Source organism: Halichoeres trimaculatus, unplaced genomic scaffold, assembly GCF_033239565.1.
Source record: "Halichoeres trimaculatus isolate MK-OKI-2021-1 unplaced genomic scaffold, fHalTri1.1 fHalTri1_scaffold_15, whole genome shotgun sequence".
In the NCBI taxonomy this organism is placed as follows: domain Eukaryota; kingdom Metazoa; phylum Chordata; class Actinopteri; order Labriformes; family Labridae; genus Halichoeres; species Halichoeres trimaculatus.
Genome location: NW_027437193.1, coordinates 4906677 through 4931614, shown reverse-complemented (window position 1 = coordinate 4931614; position 24938 = coordinate 4906677). Strand labels below are relative to the sequence as shown.

The 24938-nt window shown below is 40.6% G+C and overlaps 1 protein-coding gene across 6 annotated transcripts in view; it reads right to left on the bottom strand.

Moving 5' to 3' along the window:
* Positions 1–1499: 1499 nt before the first annotated feature.
* LOC141803899 (receptor-type tyrosine-protein phosphatase mu) overlaps positions 1500–24938 on the bottom strand; it is a 251406-nt gene continuing 227967 nt past the window's right edge. For 4 of the 6 annotated variants that reach the window (XM_074687965.1, XM_074687969.1, XM_074687970.1 and 1 more), the window contains 10 exons: positions 23938–24054; positions 21015–21169; positions 18374–18509; positions 16369–16518; positions 14035–14208; positions 10395–10526; positions 7093–7218; positions 4203–4366; positions 3905–4040; positions 1500–1937 (listed from right to left, as the gene is read on the bottom strand). In XM_074687965.1, the coding sequence (XP_074544066.1) occupies positions 1884–1937; positions 3905–4040; positions 4203–4366; positions 7093–7218; positions 10395–10526; positions 14035–14208; positions 16369–16518; positions 18374–18509; positions 21015–21169; positions 23938–24054 (1344 nt within the window). In that variant the 3' untranslated portion in view covers positions 1500–1883. The remainder of the gene's footprint in view (positions 1938–3904; positions 4041–4202; positions 4367–7092; positions 7219–10394; positions 10527–14034; positions 14209–16368; positions 16519–18373; positions 18510–21014; positions 21170–23937; positions 24055–24938) is intronic. The other 2 variants (XM_074687966.1, XM_074687967.1) reach the window with 2 other exon arrangements.

Below are 24938 nucleotides of genomic sequence, written 5' to 3'. Positions count from 1 at the left end.
TTTTCTGTATACTCAATATTTTAACCACGACTGAGGGGGTTAAAATCTCAGCTCAGTCCTGTTACCCAAATTATTATTTTTTTCTTTTAATTTATCTTCAAAATACATGCTAATTGCATTAACCATGTGGCTATATTTCATGTACTTGTTAGTTTTATGCTTAAAACTCATTCATGATATTTTCAGTCCTGTTACTCAAATGAGGAGTTACAGGACTAAGTACTAGTTACAGGCAAATTTTTAGGAATTTTACATAAAACTTGTTGAGATTTAAGATCAATTTCACAATGTGGATATAATACTTACAGGGAACCAACCTTGTAAAAAATTAAATGAAGTTACCCAAGATGGGACAGTTCACAATTTCAGTAGTTGGATATGTGTATCATCAGATTTAGAGTTGAAAAAAAAAAAGAAATTTAACTTAATTTTTAGAAAGTTACAAAAAGCAAATGACACCGATTCAGTGGACAAGCCCCACTGTGCTCTGGTAATGAAGGAGACAGCCAGAATTTGAAATCTCTGTATTTTTAGACCCCAGGTTACTGCAATAGAGCTAAATGCTGCTACCTATGTCAAAATGTGCGCTTTAGCATCTTAACATGAAGCTGTATAATACTGTTTTAAAACTTTTGACACTTTTTAAATAGTTTGTTATTTAAAAACTAAGGAGTCAATAATAAAAGTGAAAAGAGTGACCCCTGAAAATAACACTTTACTAACTCATAATTATTTACACTGTAGCTTGTGTAGTTTAAAGGTCTTCCATAAAAATGAACAATAAACAATAATTTGGGCCCAGAGGTTAAATTTTCATCTGATTTACCTGGCTGCTCGGCCTCTGAGATCTTGATATTGAAAAAGTCAAGAGCTTTGCCTCTAATTTACTTAAAAACTTAAAGGAAAGCCATTATTTGTGTTTTGTTTAACTAATAAGAGTTTGTACTGTTGGAACTCAAAGTTTAAAAACATGGAGTTGATGGTGTCGTTCCTCGCCTCACCAGCAGGTGTCCCCCAAAAATCACATTTCCCAGTTTCCCTCAAGAAAGAGCCAGAAAAAACATGAGCCAGTCTTTATATTGTAGATACATTTATATAATATCTTTTTTCTTTACAGTGAAATTGATCTGTCACACGAGATGACCAACGAAAAGCACACATTACAGTCAGAGAACCAAACCTAGAGAACCTATGATTGTCACGTACTGCCAGTCACAAAAAAAGTACATACTGTGAATAAATAATCTACAGAAATATGTACAATATGCACAACAAGGATTCAATGGAAGTGCAAATAAAGCTTTGGATCCCTGTACAGGAAATAAAGAAAGCAGATGTAGACTGAGCCGGTCGTCCCCAACAGACAGTGAAGCCAGAAGTCATAAGTTTACAGGACATTACGTAACACTGAGCCTCTGCGTTTCATGACTTTTAATTAAGAGCTGAGCAAAAAAAAATTAAAAATAAAAACTGAAATCAGATACATTATGTATGTTACATTATGTACAGTGAATCGCATTCCATAGACTGAAAACTGTCCAATAAGGATCAAGGCAACGACCACGGGACTACAGGCGGCTGAGAGAGACAGAGGCGGAGAGAGATGGATCCAGAGAGGAGGCGACTCGCTGCAGAGGGGGAAAAAAAACACCTCCTTGTGCTCCTGCTGAGTTCCTTTCTGCGATACGAAACACTGTACAACTCCGCAACCTTTCCCATCAAGCCCAACTGAAGACCAGAAGAAGAAGAAAGAAGAAGAAGAAGAGCGCTGGTCAGAGGAGCTGTGTGTGAGTGTCACACACTTAGCACATCGCACACATGTGAGCTGCAGTCTTCTGGAAAGTCCCAAACTTTAAGTCTCTGGTGGGTTCAGGAGCTCTGAGTTACCCAGAGTTCAAGTACTCCAGCGCCACTTCATAGCAGAACTTGTACTGGTCCTAGGAGGCCGGGGGAAGAGACAGAGAGGAAGATTAGAGAGCATTCGATTTCTGCTTGATCACAACGTCTGTGTGAGGTGAGGAGTGATGACATCAGAGGAGGAAAAGTTAAAAATGCTCTCCTGTGCCTCGCTGGAAGAGGAGAGCTGTCACAAACTCAGCTGAGCCATCAGTTCAGAGGAGAAGAGTAGCTCTGATCTGTTATTTATTTGTTTGTTTGTGTATTAGGGGTTTTACGTCTTTTTCAAGAAGAAAAATCAGATTAAGGGGGTGCAGTTTCACCACTGAGCCGAATCTGTTTCTTTTGACTGTCTGTGCATCAGCTTTTTAATGGTGAAAAAAAAAACCCTGACAACTGAAGTATTTATGTCTTAAAGGACCTAGAATGAGCAACATTCACCCGACAAGGCAAGAAAAAAAGACTTATTTAAAGATATTACAAGACAAAAAAGACACCTGAATTGTTGTGAAGAGTTTAAAAAAATCTCCCATTTTGTTAAAACAAAGCTTTTTGAAATGTCTTAACATTTTTTTTCTTTAGGCAGATTATCAGCAGCAGGCCATCCTATCTTAAAGAGCTCATGTTTCATTTTATCTGTCTTGATCACTGCGTTCTCAGCGCTCAGGCCTGCCCCTCATACCTAGGGTCTCTAAAAGTAGTATGGGAAGTGAAGCCTTTAGTTATCAGGCCCCTCTTTTTTGTGATTTTTTTCTAACTCAGAATTCAGAGGATATTGAAATCTGGATTTCATCCAATTAGATGCGCAGCCCAGCTCACATGACCTTATAGCTGTTACTTCTAATATACACTGTGTTTTTGGTCCCCAGGTGGGGAAACTGACACAAGGCTCGTTTCCCTCTCTGGCCTATCTGTCAGTCTAACTTCTGATCTTAATGTCCTGCTGTAGTTACTAGGGCTGGGTATTGCTAAGAACCTTCATTTTCGATTTTGATTCTTTAGGTTGTGATTTAATTTGATATCGATTTGATATTGATTTAGATGCTCGGATTTTCATGCCAATAAAACAATCCAAACATCAGACTCTAAAGCTGAAGGAGGCGGCTTTACGCTGTTGCTGCTGGGCTGCTATTTTGTTGTTGTTCGGCCATGCAATGCAATTTACACGCAAGCCCCCCCCACCAGGAGGTAAATCATTTCAGAGGATTTGCTGAATTGGTATTGAACTTGGTGAGGCAATATTGCAATGCATCGATTAATCAATCATTTTATCCACCCCTAGTTACTGACCATACATCTCTCTGAGTTTGGCCTGTCAGACTCCAGCTGCTACGGGTTTTTACAGTCTAACCATAATCATCTCTACAATGCCAAACTATGGACTCTGTCTCTGTCTATATCCGTCTTTGTCTCTTTCTAACCCCCAACTCAGTCTCAGCAGATGTCTGTCAAACATGAGTCTGGTCCTGTCCGAGGTTTCTGCCTGTCAAAGGGAAGTTTTTCATTTCCATTATAATTTGCTAAATGCAGCAAAGTGCTGTACTCATGGTTGGTTAAATGAGATCAGATTTCTTCTCTTGTCTTCATGTTGAGTCGTTGCTAAAAAAATGAAATTAAATAACATGAACAGGTCTTGATCTGTTAATATTATTGAAAAGTGTCTTGAAACAATGTTTTTTATGATATGTCGCTCTTTAAATTAAAATTAACTGGTTTCATAAATTAAAAGATTATCTTTAATTCTGTTTCAGATTCAGTTTAACCCATTGGGGCACAAGATTTTTCTTCGTCATTCAGCAGAATCAGCAAAATGTGAAGCCTAATGAGTATAAAAGATAGGAAGACTTGTTTTATGACTATTTTAAAGGGCTAATCCACAGTTTTTAAAGAGTAAAGTTAGATTTTTTTTTGCCCTGAATACTATTATTTACTACTTTTTCATAATTCCTGATTTAAAGGAAAGGCCAGTCATAATCCTCTCAATCTTTGTAAAAGCTGCTGTCCTCACCAATAGGTCCACCATGTTGGGTTTGTTGTTCCGTAGTGTTTTGACGGCGTGGAAAACATCCACAGAGCGCTGGTGTTGAAGCATCTCACACACGATGCTGATGGCACAAAACGTCCCGCTGCGCCCGCCTCCGTTCCTGCAAACAAAGACAAACACATGATCACAATCCTGGCGTTGTCACAGAGCAGAGGTCAGAGCATGTAAGGACTGTTTGTTTTTGGGTGCAGTAATGTTCTTTGGTCAGTAGGTGGAGATGTTTCATCTTTTATCCACTCTCCTCTCAGCTGTGGGAACTTACAGACAGTGGACCACGGTGCGCCCCTCGCCCCCGTCGTACTCCTCCTGCCACTTGTCCACCTGTCGGATCAGCTTGAGGAAGGAGCGTTTGGACATGGGGGTGTCTCTGTACATGGGCCAGCCCAGGAACTGGAACTGCTGCACCATCCGGTAGCCGTCTTGAGGCTGCAGGGGGAAGGTCACACCGGTTACTGCAGGTTCACACACACTAACACACTTACACACACAGACTGAGGACAAGGGGTTAATCGCTGGGATGCAAAGATGCAATCAGACGGTAAAGATGCAGGGCAGAGCTGAGGGATGGATAAGGAGTCGGTGAGAAGATGAATGTTCAGATGGACGGGCTGATAGATGAGGACAGTTACTGCTGCAGACGCAGAGTTCAGATACAGACGCTCTAAATCACACCCAGACACACGGATCAATAACACGTGTCAGTGATCATATGTGATTACACTGTGCGCTGCTTTACATGCTGCTGCAGCCTCCACCAGCCTGGAGCTGTTACATCCTGTTAATATGAGTATTGACAGCTGCGGGCAGACTGGAGGGTAAGGAGCTTATACAGGTGACTGCAGGTGAGCAGGATGCATGTGATCAGACCTCTTTCTGAGCTGTAGCTCAAAGTTAAAGGGTCAGTTCAACAAATTTGAACATAAAAACGTTGTATGACTCATCTGTGTTGATTTGTTTTCCTCCTTCTTTCCAAATCAATTCAGGTTGTGGTGCTCAAATAACCAAAATATCACTCTTTAAACTTCTTGACCCACTTTTCTTTTCAGGTGGAGTTCTGTCTTTTGATGCTAAATGCAGCATCAACAGCTTTTGCCATTTAGTCATTAGTTTTTTGCTCTATCCACCGTCCTGTCTTTTCTGAATAAAAGTGTAAAAAGCCTAAAAAATGACTTAAAAATAGACAGTTCACCATCATTTTAATTGCTTGTCTTTTGCTTTTCGAGACTACGTCATTGTCATTCATCTTTTTGGCTGTTTTAGCTAACTTATCCACAACTTTTAGCTGTTTAGCTGTCTTTTTCAACCTCAACACCTCTACTTTATGATAGTTATCTTAATTTTTATTTCTTCTAACTGAACATTTCCAGCCCTTTATCAGCCAGAATAACTTTTTCAACCAGTTTAACTTTATTTTAGCTTAGCTGAAACTATTAAAGCTGCTTCTTCACCTGCTAACCTATTATTTTATGCTTACTCACAAATGATCCAACCAATTTCAACTCTTTTTTCGTCATTTTCGGCTTCTGTTTGGACTTACTTTTAATTTGACAGTTGTTAGAGTTAGGATGAGGTAAAGAATTAGGACTTAAGTCTCTTTGTAGACAGCTACATGATGTCAGTCAAGTGAGCCATCCTCTTAACTTAATTAGGTTGTCGGACCCAAATGTTTTTTCAGCCAGGCTGTAAAAATGTTAATTAATGCTGTAGAAATCTGCTTTTTGAATTTGGTGTGTGTATGATTTCTGGATTTTCTGCAGCAGCCTCTAGTGGACAAAGGTTTTTCAGCTCAGCTTTTCTGCTTGGTTTGTCTTCATCTTTAGTTTGTAGTAAGTCAAAATGAAACAGCTACTATGGTATCCTGTATGTGGATACAAATGATCTTTTTGTTCATCTCCTAGACTATATGAAACATGGACATAGTCTCCCTGACGCAAACCAGAGCCAGCCTCAAGTGGACACTCAAGAAACAGCAGATTTTAGCACTTCAGCATTGCCTCATATTCTTAGACTGGAGGTTGCCGCTTGGTTCATCTGTTTTTCTTATTTTTCTGGGGGGGTGTCCATCATCTCTCCCTATATCCTGTATTGCCTTTCAGTTGCTGAACCTAAGTTCAAGGCTTAAGTCTCAAAATATTTCCTCTGGATGTTTACATTTCACCCACAAATTATAAAATATAAAATCTATTTTTCAAAACAAAAATATTTTCAGGAAAGTATAGTTTGATTCCAGTCAAGTAAGCCATGACCTTATTGGGGCAAAACTCTTAAGCTTAACAACTTTGAAAAGAACAAATCATGAAAAATCAGAGAAAGATTTTTTTTAAATTACTTTTGCAGTAAAAATCTTTTTTTGGTCAGCCTCTAGTGGATGCTTGATGAACTGCAGATCGATTTTGGCATTTATACATAAGATTCTTTTTTTTTAACCTGGCATTGTAGCTTGTAACTACTAGCTAGAAACTCACAAGATTGCAATTATAGCATACTGTATATGTACTACTCCAAAGAGCTACACACCTGCAGAGAAACTGCACATTGTTAATTAGCCCAACTAAACGCACTGTGACCAGTATGTATCTCAAGAAAAACTAAAGTGTTTGTTTTTAGCTTAAAATGTCCAAATACATGATGCGATGTCAGGACTCATTCGGTGAACATGGTGAAATGAGGTTTTCTGCTCTGGATCTGGTTTTTGAAGCTTTGCTCTGCACCTTAAAGGGTCATTTTCTAGTCATGTTGAGACACATTTATCCAAAAAGTTTTGATTGTAAGAACAACCACAGAGTTGGACTTGGTTTCTACCTTTCTTAACAACGTGTGAAATGTCTCAAGCTGTCTCAAAGACATCGGACTCGTGGCAATCGCACCTCAGTCCAATCACTGGTGCAGTGGCATTGTTAAAGAACAGAATGACTCTGCCTCTGCACAGCTTGAATGGACAGACCGGCATATGAGTGGGATGTGTGAGGTGTGCAGTCACAGAATAAATTGGCTGTTGTGATCAGCACAGAGAAGACAAACAAGTTGGAAAAGTTACGAAAGAACGGGCAGCAGAGCAGAAAAGCTACACGACAAACAGATCAGACGAAGGCTCGCTTCTCCTCAGCAAATGGGTTTTACATTTGAAGTTTGACCTCCTTAGGTCACCGTACCCGTGCTGCGTTGTAGATCCGAAATATTCTGCTGATGATGTCCTCCTCTAAGTCAGCTGAGACAAACTCCACCTGGATGGGTCCATGACGGTGGACTCCATTTTCTGGCCAGTACTGTGGGCACAACTAAACAAAATAGGCACGTACACACACCCACACACACATGCACACACAGAGAAATACAAGCACACACACAGACGCAACAAACACACACGACAAACAGAGAAAAAATAAGATGATTCATTAGTTTGGGGATCCAAACAGAGGGCAGTGACATTGATTTCATCTCTGTGCACACAGACGGTAAAGAGGTTCATGTGGGTTTATTCAGTTTGGAGAACCGTAAGAAGTACTCTGAGGAGGTGAACACATTCAGTCTCAAGTGTCTTCCTTTTCAGAAATGATGGAGTGCTTTTTTTCTCTGAAGAACATTCAGACAAAAGCTGGAATATACTTTTTGATAGACCAAACATGAAAGACAGAAATGGGAGCTTTCTCCTAATCATCTGACCCCCTCCTCGAAAACCTTGACTAAATGTTCTCATCTGCAGAGAAACGCATGTCCTCAGTGTCTTCAAAGCTGCTTTCCACTTGTTTACAGAAAGGAAATCATCAAAGAAACATCAAATCAAAAGATTTATTCATTAAAAGGTGGTTCATGGACATTTTCTTGGAACTTCTTCATATTGGAGAAGTTTATCTGTCGCTTTTATAAACATGAAGGTGAGTGTATGAAATGAATCTTCCATACGTCTTAATGTTGTCTGCATCCTGTGAAACAGTGTGAATGAAACACCAGTGTAGAGGTATGTTGTTATGTTGTGATATTTCACCCAGAGGATGAGGCAACACTGACGGACATGTGCAACCCCCTGTAGCTCCAACTACATGTGTCTGAGAATTCATTCATCAAAGAGGGGGCATTCAAAACTGATCAAATGGTCCATTCTAAAAATAGCACAAGTTATTCACAAGATCCATTAGAATTCCTGAAATAATGAGGTCATCAGATGCAGATTTCCTAATGATTAACACAGAATTTTTGACAGAATTTGGTCAGTACCTATGAAAGTACCTAATTTGGTACCCATCCCTTTGCATATTTATGTACAAAATCACATGAGGATACACCGATTTCAGCCAAACTGCTGTTGAAATTTAAACACTTATAGTTTAAATAAATATCAACTTCAGTAATTCAATATGTGCTCTTTTTTGTCTTTGTTTTACTCAAAACATTACCATTCTTATCCCTCGGTAGGACACCCTAAGTATTATTACCTCCACCAAGGAGGTTATCTTTTGGGGGTTTGTTTATCTATGAACAACACAACTCAAAAACTAACAAACAGATCTTGATGAAATTTTCAGGAAATGTTCAAAATGGGATAAGGAAGAAGTGATGACATTTTGGAGGTGATCCGGATCACTTTCTGGATCCAGAATTTTTTAAAGGATTCTTTTTCATTGTGAGATAGGGCTAATTTCACCATATGAGTATATAACTCCACCATAAATGGTCGGATTGCTTTGCAAAACAATTCAAGACAAGGTCACCATAATTTCTGACAGATGTAAAAGTACGATCCAGATCCTGGGAATATTCTGGATACTAAGATCTGGAATATGAAATATGAACTGGGTCATCATAAATTTCAACACTGTCAGGAAACAAATTATCGTACAAACCTGCGACTAACACTAAATTGTAGCAGACAGTCTGCTGAAAGGGAGTATAACATTAAAGTAGGACTAAAGTGTTGGTGACAATCACAATATGCTTGGTGGAGGTCTGCGTTCTCTGAGTGCTTTTCTAGTTTAACATTTATTTTTGCTTAATACTCAACTAACCTTTCCCAACAGTTTAATATTATTTTAGCTTAGCTGGGGCTATTTCACCTGCTCATTCACAATTTATCCAACCAGTTTTAACTCTTTATATCCCCTGTTTAGACTTTGATTTGACTGCAAAACTGTGTTTACATGCACTTCAAGTGGCTAACCATCAAATCCAGATGTTGCAGCTTCTACTGTTGTCTTTACAGATATTTTCCCAGTTGGAAGCTTGTGGGTAAATATAAACCTTGTTGGGAATCTAAAGATTTGTTTCCAGTTTTTTTTCAACATTGAAGATGACATATTTTTGTATTTAAATGTGCAAAGAAAGTGTTAGTGTTAGTGAAAAATATAGGTTATGATAGGGGAGTGTCTTTGTTGTCTAAGACATGTTTTGTTTGGACTTCTCTTTCTGTCTGTATCTGAAAGCATGAAGACATAATCCCTGACAGTGTTACTGTCCGCTCGGGCTGCACAGTCAAAAGGTACTTAGAGAGAAATACACCTTCATAAAAGCAGCAAAATCTCCTCTATTTCCACTCCTCAGGACAGAAAGCCCGGTTAAGAGCATGCACCTGCAGAGCACACAGCTCTAAATCTGTCTGGTGGGTGCGTACACACACACAGATGGACAGATTCTGCACTGAGACAATCCTTGATGCAGAGTGAAGAACAAACAAGGAATAAACAACACTACCTGAAGAGAATGCAAATAACAGGCTTGAGCACACACGTACAGATGGACACACAATAATCTGTTTTTTGCTTCTCCTCTAAAAAGCACAAATACATGTGGCAGGGAAAAAGCTGCACTTCCTTTGAGAGCCTGTCAAAACCCGACAAATTCGACAGATGCAAAAACAAAGATGCTGATGGAGGAGATAGCGCACCTCCACCTCCCTGGATTCCATCTCCGCCTGCCTCCCCCACACCACCACCACACACACGCCTCCCTCCCCACCTGTGCTGCCTCTCTGGCTGGCTACAGTGAGAATATTGAATGAAAGGCCTTTTCAATCCAGCCAGGCAGCCAGTCAGTCAGTCACCTGGGGAGGGGGATTTGGATGGGGAGAGCAGCCTGGCTTCAGGCTTTGATCCCCGGGTGTTATGACAGAGCCTCAGGCTGAGAAATCTGGATAGTCTCTTCCACAGGCCTGTCTCTCCATCCTCCGTCTCCTCGCGCTTCCACGGCAAGCCCTCCACTCCACACCTCGTCTCAAACACATCCTGTGTATGCTCATATATATGTATTTTCCATCCCTGTGTTTGCGTCTGGGAGAAAACAAAAATATTACCTCTCTCTGAATCCAGTTCCCACGCTCGACTTTAGTGTGACTTTATTAGACACAGACTTCTGATGAAAGAAACGCTTCATCTGTCATCTGTTTGCCAGCGCCCTACTTCCTCTATCCTGCAGGATTACTCTGTGTGTGTGTGTTTACAGACACGCATCAGGTCGGGTTTACCTGTGCAGGGTCGACGTCGTTCAGCATCACGATGGATGTGCAGTGGTAGTCCAGCACCAGCCTCCAGAAATCCTTCACCGTGTTGGGTAGAGGGTGCTGGGTCACGATGAAGGCTGACGGCTGCTTGTAGCTCTGCAGGAAACAGAAACCAGACTAAATACTCCTCATGCATAAAAAAACGCCACGTCCCGAGAATAAACCAACAACCACCTTAAAATAAGCTCCTGCCTTTGACCTGCTCCACACTCCAGAGTTGTTTTCTAATGGAGATTCCATGTAGGGACGGGGAGAATAATAGGGCACTGCACTTTTAATGTGGTTTCTGGCTCCCAGAGAAAGCCCGGCTTTGAAAGAGCAGATCCTGTACCTGAAAGGTCAGCTGCTCAGTCCAGACAGGAGCCAAAAAGTCCATCACTGGGGGCTGGAGCCCTGTCAAGGTGATCTCTGTCAGGAGTGAACTGAAGCCTTGGAGATTGTAGTTGTTTTAAGTTTTCTGCATTTTTGTGACAGCTGGTTGCCTAAGTTAGTTAATTCTAGTAATTCCAGCATCACATTAACTTTGACATTCATAAGATATCCAGTTTTATTGGAAAGAAAATTCCAGCAAAAATCACAACATTGAAATGAGACCAGGGACAGTCTTAATGACCCAAACTCAACCTACAAGATGAGCCATCCAGGCATCCATACAACCGTCTTAAAAAGCTTCACTGTCAGCTGAGCCTTTGAATCATGTGACCTCAGCTCCTCTTTAGGTGAGTTTCCTGTCTTTCACTGTGCCACCTTCAACTTTCACACCTCATAGATCTTGATGCAGTGCTCACTAGTTAGACTCTAAGACCCTTTGCCGCATGTTGTTCCCAACATTTTGTGTCTCTCTCATTGTACTATTGGAAGAAGCAAAAATGAAACAACTAACTTTGGAAAACAAATCTCAAAATGTTTGCAAGATATAAAGTAAATTCTTCTTAATCAGATTTTTTTTGTTTTCATGACTTGAAAATCCAACAGGAAGTTTTACTTGGTTGACACACAGTATGTTACGTTTACATGCAGACAGAGACAGAGACTCGAGTTTGCGACCCTAACCCGAGTTGCACTCAAGTCGTGCACACAGAGACTTTAAACTTGACTTGGACTGAAGCTCAAGAGACTTCAGACTCTGACTCTTGTTTTGGGACTCGTGAACAATTATTATGTTTTCTTTTTAGGAGTATTAAGATTGAGGAAAGTCTGACGAGCTTAATGTGATTCCTTCATTTTTTTATGGTAATGATAACAACATGCAGCATCACTTGTGCATCAGATTACGACAGTGGCGACCGGTGGCAGACCTGCAGCTGCCGCTGCACCATTTGTTATTAGATTTGGTTCTAAAAACTTCAGACCAAAGCAGCGCTGACTGCAAAGTCTGCAGGATCCAGATCAAAGATGCTGGATCCATCCATCAAATTTTATCAGGCACCTGAAAACTCACCCAGATAGGATCATATAACAAACAACTAATCAGTACTGTATGCTAATACTGTATGCTAATGGAAAGGAGTGATAATGATACAGTGAATTCTTGGAATGCTTTTCGCGAGTCATATTTGTTTGTTTATCTATTTATTGCGCAGATGGAGAAGCACTGTTTTGTTCCTCTCAGTCGTCATCTTCCTACTCTCCTCTCTCTGTGCCGCTCTCCTGCAGGTGGGGCCCGTGATTGGCTGAGAGGTATGGGGACGCACTGGCTCCTGACTTAGGGAGTGCTGTATGTGTTTGTGTGTCTTCCTTAGATATCGTGATTTGTGACTTTTCGTGAACTTAAGAATTTAAAAAAGCACTCTGGGTAAGTAGGGGCAAGCAGTGTGAGGAGGGGAATAATTTTCTCCTGTTTTTATTCCGTTTCAGAGAGTCAGTGATAGGTTTGTAGGTTTTTTTTTCATAGATATAGATAAGGTTATTGATTTATCAGAGTACTTTTGTTTGTTTCTTTATTCTTTTGCTGACTTTACCTGAGGAAACCCCAGGAAAATTAGAACCCTGCAAAAAACAATTCACTTTAGGTTTACAGACCGCAAACTTGATGCCCCTATACTGAGTCATAACAGTAGATGTAGCTGTGCAGTGTTCTTAGTGGATCGGACAGCAGCAGATGACAAAAGCTCCTAAGACTTATTTTTTAGAGACTTGAGATTTGACTTGGACTCTTGTCCAAAGACTTGAGACTTGACCAAGTCTCACCCCACAAAGACTTGGGATTTGACTTGGACTTGCGAAAAAAGACGTGAACATCTCTGCACTCAGATTGAGGAATCATACTGGGAGCTAAGTCAGCTTGAGATCGGACTATTAAGATGGATGTAAACAGCTTAGTCAGACCAAGGATGGACTGAACATAGCTTGACTGACACACATAGATAATGCGATTGCTTAACAATTCAAATGTCTCCATGAGGACTTGGCAGATCTCGGCAGGTCACGGTAGGCCTCATCATTCAGTGGGAGGGAATTTTACCCAGAAGAACGCATCATAAGGAACTGAATATTCTTCAGTTCAAGGATGGGAGAAAAATCCTTAACGGTGATCTGTATGAACTAGTTCTATAGGCACGCAGTTTCGTTTTTGGCTAGAAGTCTGATTCTCTTTTCTACATGTTTATTCAGACAAGACCAAATCCCCCAGCTGTGACTTTATGATCAAGCTTTGACCTTAGTCTAACCGCTGCCTGCATGTTAACGTACTGACCAATGCATCATTGTTTATTTCAAAAGCAAGACTTGAAGTTTTGCTGCTGTGATTTTCAGTAACTGAAACTGTAGATGTTGGAACAGGTGACTGGCATCATGCTGCTGAATCAGCTTTTCTTTACTTTAACTGCCTGATATAACTAAGAATGACGGATTCACCACAAAAACTCAAAACTCAGGAAGTAATTTTGTCTTGTTTCAAGTAGAAATGTCTTAAAAGACTTTGTTTAAGTTAGCTCCAGCTGGGAAATACAGAAAAAAATGTCTTATAACAAGTCAAAAATCACACCAAGTAGAAATATCTTAATCTTCATATCAAGGTTACAATGTTATTTTTTGATTTTCAGTTTGCTTTCTGTCAGAGAGCAGCTTTCAGCAGCTTGAATGTAAATTAAACTTTTCTTTTTGTTATTCCAAATCATTTTTTCTCTCTCCTTCAGTCTTTCATCCCTCTCTACATCCTCTGTCGTCCTTCAGTCGCTAAACTCAAGTTCAAGGCTCAAGTCTCAAGATGTTTCCTCCGGATGCTTCCAGTCTTCTGGCAAATCATCAAATTAGAAATTCATTTTCTAAAACATTAATTTCCCGGTATTGAAAACACTTTTAAAGTCAAATTATCCCTCTGTGATGAATCCAGTTTGTGGATGAGGCTGAAACAGCGACATTACCACTCATTAGACGTAATAGATTGAGCTGCTTTCAATTACCTCTGAAAGGCTAAATGAGCTGCTTTGACTCTGCAGATTAGTGTTTGGCATGAAAAGCAACATGTAGGGAAGTTACGTCCTGCCTGGTGGGTAAGAGTCAGCTGAGCACTTAAAGTAACGGAGATTTAATCTGTGAGGATTCAATTAAAGGTGGAATGTTCATTCTGCGACTCTTTCTCTCGTCTGTGTTCGAGTCTTACATCCATGAGCGCCGCGTTGATGTAGTTGGAGCTCTCGCCATCGATGGTGATCAGGAACGGGAGGCAGCGGTCTGGAGGGAGGACGTCCATGCAGCGGTTCTTCTCGTGGTTCCTCGGGAGCAGCGCAATGCTGCAGTCCTCCACCCGCAGCGTGGGAGTCACCATGTTCAGCGTCTGTCAGGGTGAGAGCAGGATTACACACAGGAAGGTACACACTGGGGTCTTGAGTGTGCTAATTACTTCCCAATATGGTAATTAACAATGCAATTCTTTAATCAGCTACATTAGCGATGGCTCTGGCTCCCCTGGTGTGAATGTGATGAATCTTACATCTCTGATTGGTCCACAGAAGGGGGGCTGCTGTTACAGATTAAAGCTAGGTGACATATTTGTTACTGATTGGCCCAGAGGGGGACCGCATCATTCATCAAGTCCACATGTTTAGCGTTGTTTTGCACTTGGGCTAATGCTTCATTTGGGATTTACACTGCAAAAAAATGAAATCTTATCAAGTGTTTTTGAATTATCTTAAAGGGGCCCTTCTAGATATATGCCTGATTGTAATCCACACTTTTTTTTGAATTGCTACTGCTTATCTTCCAGTTCGGGTCGTCCAGGACCAGATTGATCTACATCACGTCTCATTCTCCATGACAACACCACGCCGGCTGATGAAGTTTAGTAGTGAGAAGAGAGATCTGTGTTTTTCTCTGCTGAAAATGATTTCTGTGATTAATTTTGTAGTGATGGTGGACACTGGAGCCTAACTGTCAGACAGAAAAAGGACAGAAGAGCAGAAGAAAGTTAAACAGGAGAGAGATAGCGCATGAGCTAAAGGCTAATTAGCCTTTAGCAGCAGCAGTTATTCTGCAGTGGTCTGTTCAAACTTGAGAGTCTATCAATAAAACGAAGAGTGAGGTTACAGCTACTAAACTACATGCAAACTGACAGTGTTTACTTGTTGTCACATTAGCCTACCAACACACTAGAGCACCTGGCTGCCGATAGCACTACATATAACCGGCTACTACAACGTCTGCTTAAGGTCACGTTTCAACACATATCCCTCCATAACTGTACTGATAACTACCCTACCTCAGCGCGTTGTATCCAGTTAAAAGTTTACTTGAGCTAAGAAAACTCGTTTTATTCTGATCTCCATTTCATTTCAAAACAAACACACACCTCGCTAAAAGTAACTTACAACAGTGTGTAGTGACTCTGGGCCACAATGTGTCGAGGGAGTGCAATCAAAACAGATCCTCCTCATAGCATCTTTAAGTAAATATTGTCTTGTTATACTTAATATGAGCCACAATCAACTAATCAGTCTAGAAAAATGTCTTCTATTAAGTCATTTAATGACAAAATGTGATCGGAATCGCTTGGTAAGTAGTAAAAAAGTAAAAAAATCTGCCAATGGAACAAGAAAAATTTGCAGCAAGAATAATGTCCCAATAAAATTAACTTTTCTACATAACTTGTTTCAAGCAATTCAGACCTCATTTTTGTCTTTAAATAACTTAAAATAAGACATTTTTCTGGACTGGTTAAGTGAATGTGGTTCACATTAAAGATGCTATGAGGAAGATCTGTTTTAATTGCACTCCTTCGCCACCTTGTGGCCTGGAGTCTGGCCCATACACTGCCGTAAATTACTTTCGGCGAGGTGTGTGTTTGTCTTGGAAATAAATGGAGATCAGATCAAAACAAATTTTCTTTGTTCAAGTCAACTTTTTACTGGATACAACGCACCGAGGTAAGGGATTTATCAGTGCAGTTATGTAGCGCTACAGAAACATGACATTAAGTAAATGTTGTAGTAGCTGGCTATATGTAGTGCTATCAGCAGCCCGGTGCTCTAAGACGTGTCTGTGATGTGTAACTTAAGTAAATCCTGGTTAGCTATGTCCTGCCAGTTATCTACCAAGCAGAGCTAGCGTAGCCTCAATCCTCCCTCTTAGCCTTTAGCTCTTGCTCCATCTCTCTCCTGTTTCTCTTTCTTCTGCTCTTCTGTCCTTTTTCTGTCTGACAGTTAGGCTCCAGTGTCCACCATCACTACAAAATTAATCACAGAAAGCGTTTTCAGCAGAGAAAAACACAGATCTCTGCTCTTACTACTAAACTTTGTCAGTCAGCGTGGTGTTGTCATAGAGACTTAGACGTGCTGTAAATGAATCCAGTCCTGCTCAACCCAATCAGGAAGCTAAGAAGTAGCAGGGAGACTTTTTCAGGATCACTTTGAAACTCCTCACAGCCCCTTTTAAGTCTAGAAAGGCATTTTCTGCTCAAATTAAGACAAAAACACTTTTCCAGTGTCTCAACCCTCCTCACCCTGAACTCCTCCTTGATGGGGCTGGAGTTGGTCTGCGGGTCCAGGCGGTTCATGTCGTAGTACACCGAGCGGAGCTGGCTGGCGGGGATGGTGGTGTCGCCACAGAGACATGCTTCCAAAATGGCATCGTGGATGAAGACATACTGCTCCTGCAAGAAACGGCATCCTCATTGCGGATCTGTCACACCTCTTTGACTGAACATCACAGAAAACATTTTATTTTAGAGCGCGGCGGAAAATCACAGGAAAGCGCTCCTGTGTGGTTTCCGCTTGGAGGATTCAATGACCTTTCCATGACTTTCCATGATTATTCTTCATCCCTGAGGCTGTTTCTGTGACTAATATTTGTCATTGTCTGTTTTTAAAGGTTACATTACATATTTTAGCATTTTTTAGATTCAACTCTCTGACAAAACTCAGACATTTTAAAAGATTTACACGCTTCAGAAGCCAGGTGAAGATATTTTCTACATCTTCGTGACCTTTCCAGGTTTTTAGACCTGTACCCTGTTGTGACTTATCATCATTATTGTCCAGATAAAGCCGTGAACAAAGCTGACGTCTTAACAACAGAGACGATCCTCCGCTGTCCTTTACTTCCTGCAGAGCGCATCTAGAAATCGCGACACATTTCCTCCTCCTCGCATCAGTCAGTCAAGCAGTGGACATGTTGACACGGCTCCAGGCTTGATGCAAATCTTTTCTGAAGTGACATTTTCAGCTGACACTCCCTTGTCACTTCGGACCAGGCTCTGCACGTGCACACACACACACAGAAACACACAGGGGTCACTGATTTACAGATTTGCAGAGGAACATGTGTTGCCATTTGTTAAGCGCGCTGCAGACTGAGAAGTGTTGACCTGAGAGTTTGACTGGCTGGCGCTCGGCTCGACTCGACGGCACGCCGCTCAAGCCAGAACCCACAGATTGACAGATCTTATCAGAGCTCATAAACCATAAACAACAACAAGGATTTTCATTTCCGCGGACAGATTAAACCACGTTGGAGAGTTTAGTGTCTGGCCGAGAGCTGAGGAGCCGTGCCAGCGGGGCCCTGAACACCTGCGAGGGGAAAACCACACACACACACCCACACCCACACACACACAGACACCGTTTGAAGGTCACTGAACTTGAGGAGAGTGACTCAGGGTGAACAACATTTGGTCTCTAGTTACTCAAATCCCGATTCGGACGTCAACGATGAAGCATTTGCCCATTAAGTCCAATGACGCTTGTGATTTAAAGGGAATTACGGTGAAATGATGCATCCAACGAGACCATGGACACCTCCAGATGGCCAGTGTTCAGGAAAGCGCAAAGTCCTCTGGTGGCTCACATCGGCATAAAGCTGCAGGATGCTTCCAGCCGTCAGTATGAGCGAAATACTCTCACTTACAAGCCTTTAAACCCTTTATTCCAGCATGTACTGGCACAGTTGCACTCAGCATGATGGGAAATAACTACTTCAGTGAAAAGGAAACAATCATTAAATGTAAAGACGTAAATTTAGCTTCATAGAAACAGGATTCGAGTGATTGGCGCGCTCTTAGCCTTCAGCGATCACGTAGAGGTCAATTATATTTTAGGTGGTTTAGTTATTTCATGAAATATACCTCCGCTGTTTTGAAGTGGCACTTGAAAATGACTGACAGTTAAAAATTGAAACTAATTATGCAGCGTTTTAAAAGATAATGGCTATCATCAGTCACTGGCAGAATGCTTAAAAACCTCTATCGACTGGATCGCTAATACACGTCAGGTGGTGATTTATTTAGCCAGAATATAATGCATGTTTTTCCAACAGCGGCTCCTTTCTTTGTTATTAATTCCGAGCATTTGTTCTGGAGCAGCAGAGAAGTGGGGCTTATGGTGAGAATTAGCCGCAGATTTGAGATAATCCACATTTGATGGCAGCAGCCTGTCGAGCTGCTGCGTCCCTCACTTTCCCCTGTTACTGAAGAGGAGCCGCGGTCAGAGCCGCTTCCTGCGTTCACTGACCTCAGTCTGCACCATGTTGACCCTCCGGGAACGCAGCTCCCTCACGCAGTTGTAGATGTCCACCACGCCTTCCCTCTCTGCCATGTCCAGCATGATGTCGATGACGATGAAGCAGCCTGTCCGTCCTGCTCCGGCGCTGCAGAAAAACCCAAAACACAATCATTTCATCCAAAAAGTTTGGTTTCATTTCCCATATTAAAGGGTTATTCCCACTAAAAATGGACCCAATTTTTAAAAAACTCTTGAATTCAAAGTTGACCTCAGCGAACATCAATCCTGACTTTAATAGAGCGACAGCTGTACTCTGGCTCTTGTTGGTATCCACTTTTCAACTTAACAGCTCTGCTCTTCTTGTGCTACTCTCACATTTCTTTCAGCTTTTATTCCTCAGTGGATGTTTTATTTTTCAAAGTGACAAAGACTACCTTTCTTATGCTATTATGTCTTTGCCCTTTATCGAGCAGGGAAGAAAATCTGGGAATTTCTGCACACACCACGAAAAGAAAAAATTGAAAGATAACACAAAGGTATAAAACTCTTGTTTTGTCCTTCAGTTACACTTAAGGGTTGAAAATTTCAAGTATTTCAAGGGTTGTCCTAAACTGCTACAACCACTATAACTTTCAGGATTCTTAAAAAATCACATTTCTTATTGGCTTAAACTCAATAAAAGTGAGTGAGCTATGGACACTTTTTTTTTAAAGAATCAGAATGATATTTTGACCAACACCTTTCACCTGTACATTTCATTATAGGAAGTAATTTCTTTCATAAAAAGTTCAATAGAAATGAAAATACATCTTATCCAGACAAAGTGTATATCAGTGGCAACCTCTGCGATGAATAAAGGAACTACAGTTTCTCGAATGTCCACTTAAGGAAATGTAGTTCTGGCTGGAAAAGCCAGAAAAGCCAACCAAGCAGCAAACACTAGCTTAAAAATATGAGGCGCATGCACAAATGCTTACTGTAGTTCTTCAAGCATCCTCTAGGGGCTGACTACAGAAACCCTAAAACCCAAATACACACCAATTCAAAAAGCTGATTTTTACAGCAAATATAATTACATTTAAAGCCTGGTTTAAAAAAAAAACAAAACTGTTTTGGTCTTGATAGTTAATCTCCTGCACACACTGTACAGGAGGCAGGGGCAGCACCAGGGATTTTTGGGTCCCATGAAAAGAAATATTGCTGGGCCCCTGTATAGCTTGCTAGAGGGTTGGCAAATTTTTTTATGCTGTTAAAATAAAACTGCATTTTAATTACATCTTTATGTTACTATTATTATAATTATTTGTATCATTTTTTTTATTTTTATGTTTCTGCTACTGCTCTTGATGTGTCTGTTCAAACGTGCATCGTTTTGATGGAGGGGAGGGGGGGCAACTGATTAAATATGGGCAGCTTGCTAAACATAAACAGTGAAATGTAAAAATCCCAAAGTTTTTTTTGTTGTTGTTTTGTTTTAATTATGAGCTAGGAGAAAAGCGAGCTAGCTTAAAAACCACATAGTTAGGAAACAACAACAGGCTAATGTTTTAGAACTTTCCCACTTAAACCAAACCTACCCTTGTTTGTCGAAAAACTGGGTGACATATTGGCGTCCCTTTGCTCCTCTCTCATGCTTGGTCTTTCTTTTTTCTTCTTTTTTTGGCTGTCTGACTTGTGCGGCATTTTACCTTGTCTGTGTCTAGTTGGATTGTTGAAGCACTGTGCGTAGCGTCAGCTAACTGAGACTGCACAGCGCGGTGCGCTATATATATATATATATATATATATATATATATATATATATATATATATATATATATATATATATATATATATATATATATATATATAAATATATATATATATATATATATATATATATATATAAATATATATATATATATATATATATATATATATATATATATATATATATATATATATATAAGTATTATTATTTTATTAGGGGTCTTTCTGGTCCTCTGTCAATGATAAACCCCTAAAATCCTCTCCAAGACAGGAGATGAGAATATTTTTTGTAACATGTTATTTTTGACAGCATTTAATCTAGTTAGTTTAGTTTTCACCTAAGTTGATTGTAAAGATGAAAAATATCTGCCAATGGTGAAAGCAAAGTTGACTTGTTTGGTTTCTTATATTAAAACATTATTCTTGTTTTATTGATTTTGTAGCATATTGCATTTTGAAAGCAATGTTTTCCTTACAATAACTTAAAATGAGGGATTTTTCTGGATTTTTCAGGTAACAAATGGACAATTTTTACTAAAAATACAGCATAAAAATTTCAGGTTTTGCTGTGTGGACTCCTAAACGCCTCTCCAGAAACCATTAGATGATGTTTCAAAAACCATGTCTTTGTTCCTATCATGATTTGTCTCTTGTTGAAAACTCAAAGTTGAAAACACATTTTCAGACACAGTATGAATAATAGTGTTATTATCTTTATTACTTGTTTATGTGGTTATATTGGAGTGCTTCAATGTTTAGCTGTGGCGTAGATTACACTGCTCATGATAACTGCTGATTTTTCATCCTCCAGCTGCAGAGTAAACTGTAAACTTTGAAGGACAGAGAAAGTCTGCAGTGTTTGTATAGAATAAGTAGAAACCAAAGAAAAGGTCTCACTGACCTGCAGTGAACCACCATGGGCCCAGCGTTGGTCAGCGTCTTGGACTTTACTCTCCTAATAAACCCCAGCAGACCCGTGGCGTGATAGGGCACGCCGTGGTCCGGCCAGCCCGTGAAGTGAAACTGTCGGATCTCCCGGATCTCATGAGCGCCTCTCTGAGGAACAGAGTCATCACGTTAGACACACAGAGCAAAGGATGGCGGGGATGTGGCGTGAAGATACAGTGTGAGAGGTCTTTAAAAAGCAAACACGGAGCGGGATTGAACACAAACAGACACTTCATGAGACGAAGACTGAGTGAAGTTTCATCATCCTTCAGCAAACAGGAGGTTCAAGGCCGAGGTGGACGTATTTCTGCACATACTGCTGCACTTCCCCGTCCCTCTGTATATCACATCTATAATCTAAATTTATTATACAAACAGCAGGATTTACAGAGTCTTATACTGGAGTTTATCTGACCAAAGATGAGATTATTCTCTGTTCATTTTGGCTTGTAATAAACCACAATTTGACAAATATAATCTGACTGTAAACTGAATCAGTCATGATGAAGGATTCTAGAGGAAAACTGCACATCACAGCTCTTTAATCACGTTAGTTTCAGTTTCTCTTCATTTAATAAGTCACAAATTCCTGCCGATTAAACAATCTGGAGTCAAATGTCACAGAAATCCTAAAATGTAGAATCAGATTTAATATTTGATAAGTACAGAAAATATTCAGGAAATGATGCCTGGCTATGATCTGTGGAAATAAAGGGAACTTAAAGCTCCTGTGAAGAATTTCCTTTTTGTTTTGATTTTGGCGCCCCTCTGTGGTAGTAGGTTGTATCCTGACATCACTGATTCATCAGCTCAGATGCAAATTTGCAGGTTGGTTGGGATTTGTTGAGAGATTTCTCAGACACTCATCATAGCCCTTTATTTGTAGCATTTGGTTGACTTTCAGAGTAAAATACCCAGTGTCGACACCAGATCATATTTCACTTTGCTACAACAGCAAACAGTCATACTAAACTGAGTTAGGTCAAGAGGTTTGAGGTTTTTTGGCCCAACATGAATGAGGAGAGGATCATTTTTGGGATGGAAAGTACAGGAACTCCTCGAGCTCCTAACCTCAGCTGCCTGGCTGTCCGTGATATATGCCGGACTGAACACGCAGCTGGTTTGAGGCCATGTTTACATAACGATGTTTCATCCGAAAACGCTGAAACAAAGTTGAAAAAGTCAGTATTTACACAGAAACGCTGAGGGACTGAAAATGCTGTTGTAAGCATGCCAGGCCTGTAGTTGGCGCTGCAACTGTCTTGTCCAGAAGCGGCTTTTGGTGGATCTCTTCAGAAAAATTCCACTCTTGAAGCCGTTTTCAACAGTTTGCATTTTAGGTCAGCTAAAACGCTGTTTCCATCCAAATGTTAGGCCGAAACTAAACAATACTTCTGCATTTCACCCTAAAACTGTTGTTGTGTAAAAGCCCCTAAGTTTACAGATGAAAGCACACTGCAAAACCAAGCGGCAATCTCCAATCGTGAGGAAAAAGGCTCATTAAAAAACGGCCTAAAATTGCAGTTCTTCAGGCATCCACTAGAGGATGGGTGCAGAAACAGTAAAAACCACAACAAAGAGACAAAAAAAGCAGATTTCCAAGCAAAATAAAAATGTTTACCGGTTAAAACAATGGCTGGATAATTTTGCAGAAGAAAGTTTTTGAAACTCATTGTTTTTGAAGTTATTAAGCTTATGTCTTTTGCCCATATAAGGGCGTAGACTGACAGGTGGTAGCTGTTTGCAAAGAGGCTATAGGCCCACCTCTTTACCTCATCCTTACTAAGGCTGTGTCAAAATTTAGCCGGGCAAATCTGCCGATTAGTGCGGCTCAAGGCATGTCAAACCCATATCTGTCAGTGTTTTCCAGACGCAAAACCTGTGCCAGCCAATCATAATAAGCCTACGTCATTCAGCTGTGATGTTTGAGAACCAAAAACTCTGTTTACCGGCATCCACACGAAACCATGAAACAGGAGTTTTCCAAAATCTTCACTTTGGCAAAAGTTTTCAGAAAACATTGTTTTTAGTGACGTAAAGCTGTGATTTCACGTGGGCAACAGGTGTAAACATATAAAAATATAGAGTTTCGGCATTTCCAATTTGGTTGCCTCTAATGATGGGCTTCAAAACTCTGCATTTGTAACAAACAGGTGATGTCACAGAGACTACATTTGTAAACTTTACAGTCTATTAGGGCTGTTTTCAACAAACTGGGGGGCATTATTGAAGCAAGTGAGACCAAATCAACACATTAACAGAGTCCGCTGGTAATAATGATGAGTTTGCTGTACTAGTGACATACTTGGGTGTGAGCTTGGGTTGCTCTGATTGGCTGTTGGTTTGTCAGGTTGATTACAGATGACTGCTCAAACAGTTTGTTAATCCTGTATTTTTCACCCATGGGGAAAGTTTGCTGTGAAGACTAAAGAAAGCGTTTTAATTTCTACTGTCTGACTCCGACCCTCTCACTGAGGTCAAACACTTTCTCAGGTCACGGGTAAGCCTCACAGTTAAGATCTGTCTGATTCTAAGCCAGGTCAAAAGTCCTCTCGGGAGCTTTAAAGAATTTTTGATATCGAGAGAAAACCTCGAGAAGTCTTCAGCGAGTTATGCTGCTGAGACCTTGGTGAGTTGTTTTTGCGGGAAACATTTACCCTCAGAGTTTTATTTTTTCATAAAACAGGAGAAACTTTGCGACATGACTCTCTTCTGAAGCGCGCTGTAAGTGCTCTCCAGCTGCTTATGAGCAAAGCACATAACCCAGAGCTCCTCCACGCAGACTGTTCAGAGACCGGAGGTTGAGGTCTAGTATCTGCTCAGATGAGTGAGTGCGGGCGAATTTTTCAGAGGTCAACAGAGGTTAAAAAGTTTACCTTCTCCACGGCGAAGGTCCGGATGACGTACTCGGAGAGCAGCTCAGTCTCTATCAGCGTCACCTTGATGTCTCTGTAGATCTCAGTGTCATCGGGCCAGTACTTACAGCACTTCACCTGAGAGTGACAAAGACAAGCGTTTCATAACATCACACACACACACAATGCTTTGTTTCGCGACACACACTCATAAATGATCTGAATGCACCCTAGGCTGTCTTTTTTTCCCAATAAAAATAATCAGCGGCTGATATTTCAGCATGTGAACCCTTTCTTTCGAGTTAAAATGAGAATCCCTTCGTATTACTTTCGACCCCGCGGTCAAGGATCTGCTGCAAATGGGAATCTTATGTATCGACAGAGAGCTCATTCTCACATTATTGCTTTTTCATTCTGGTGTCGATAAAGCGAAAATGAGTCTAAAGGTGGACTCTGCAGAGGTGTGGAGCAGGAGGAGAAAAGGCACAGACGCCGGGGTGTGAGATCCGTCTGCTTTAAGATTTAAAAAAAACACTGACACAAAGGGAAAAAGACAAAACATTAAGAAAAGACAGAACTCCAATTTGATAAGGAGATAAAATGACAATCCAATAACGATCTGGAATAATAAACCCTCAGCTGTTTGAAAGAGATTTCCCCACAGAAATCTAAAACACCCCACTGGAAATATTACTTGTATTAGGTATCATAAGAGTGTAAAATTACCCCTCCTCCTCTTTCTCCTCCTCCTCCTCCTTCCCCCTGTTCAATTAAACTGTTGATACTGAGGGAGTACGGCTGTAATAGAGATTGAGATCATGGAGGTATATCAGAGAATGATCATTTTTGATGAGGGATAAATGCGACATCAGCCGCAACCAGATTCAATTTCCATTTCTGGACTCTGTGCACTGATTAGGAATGAAATGAGATTTTGGTTTGTGGAGTGGCAAAGACAGAGGGGGACTTTCAGGTCCCTCTCCCTCCGACACCCCTGATGACTAATCCCCGATGACAATCAC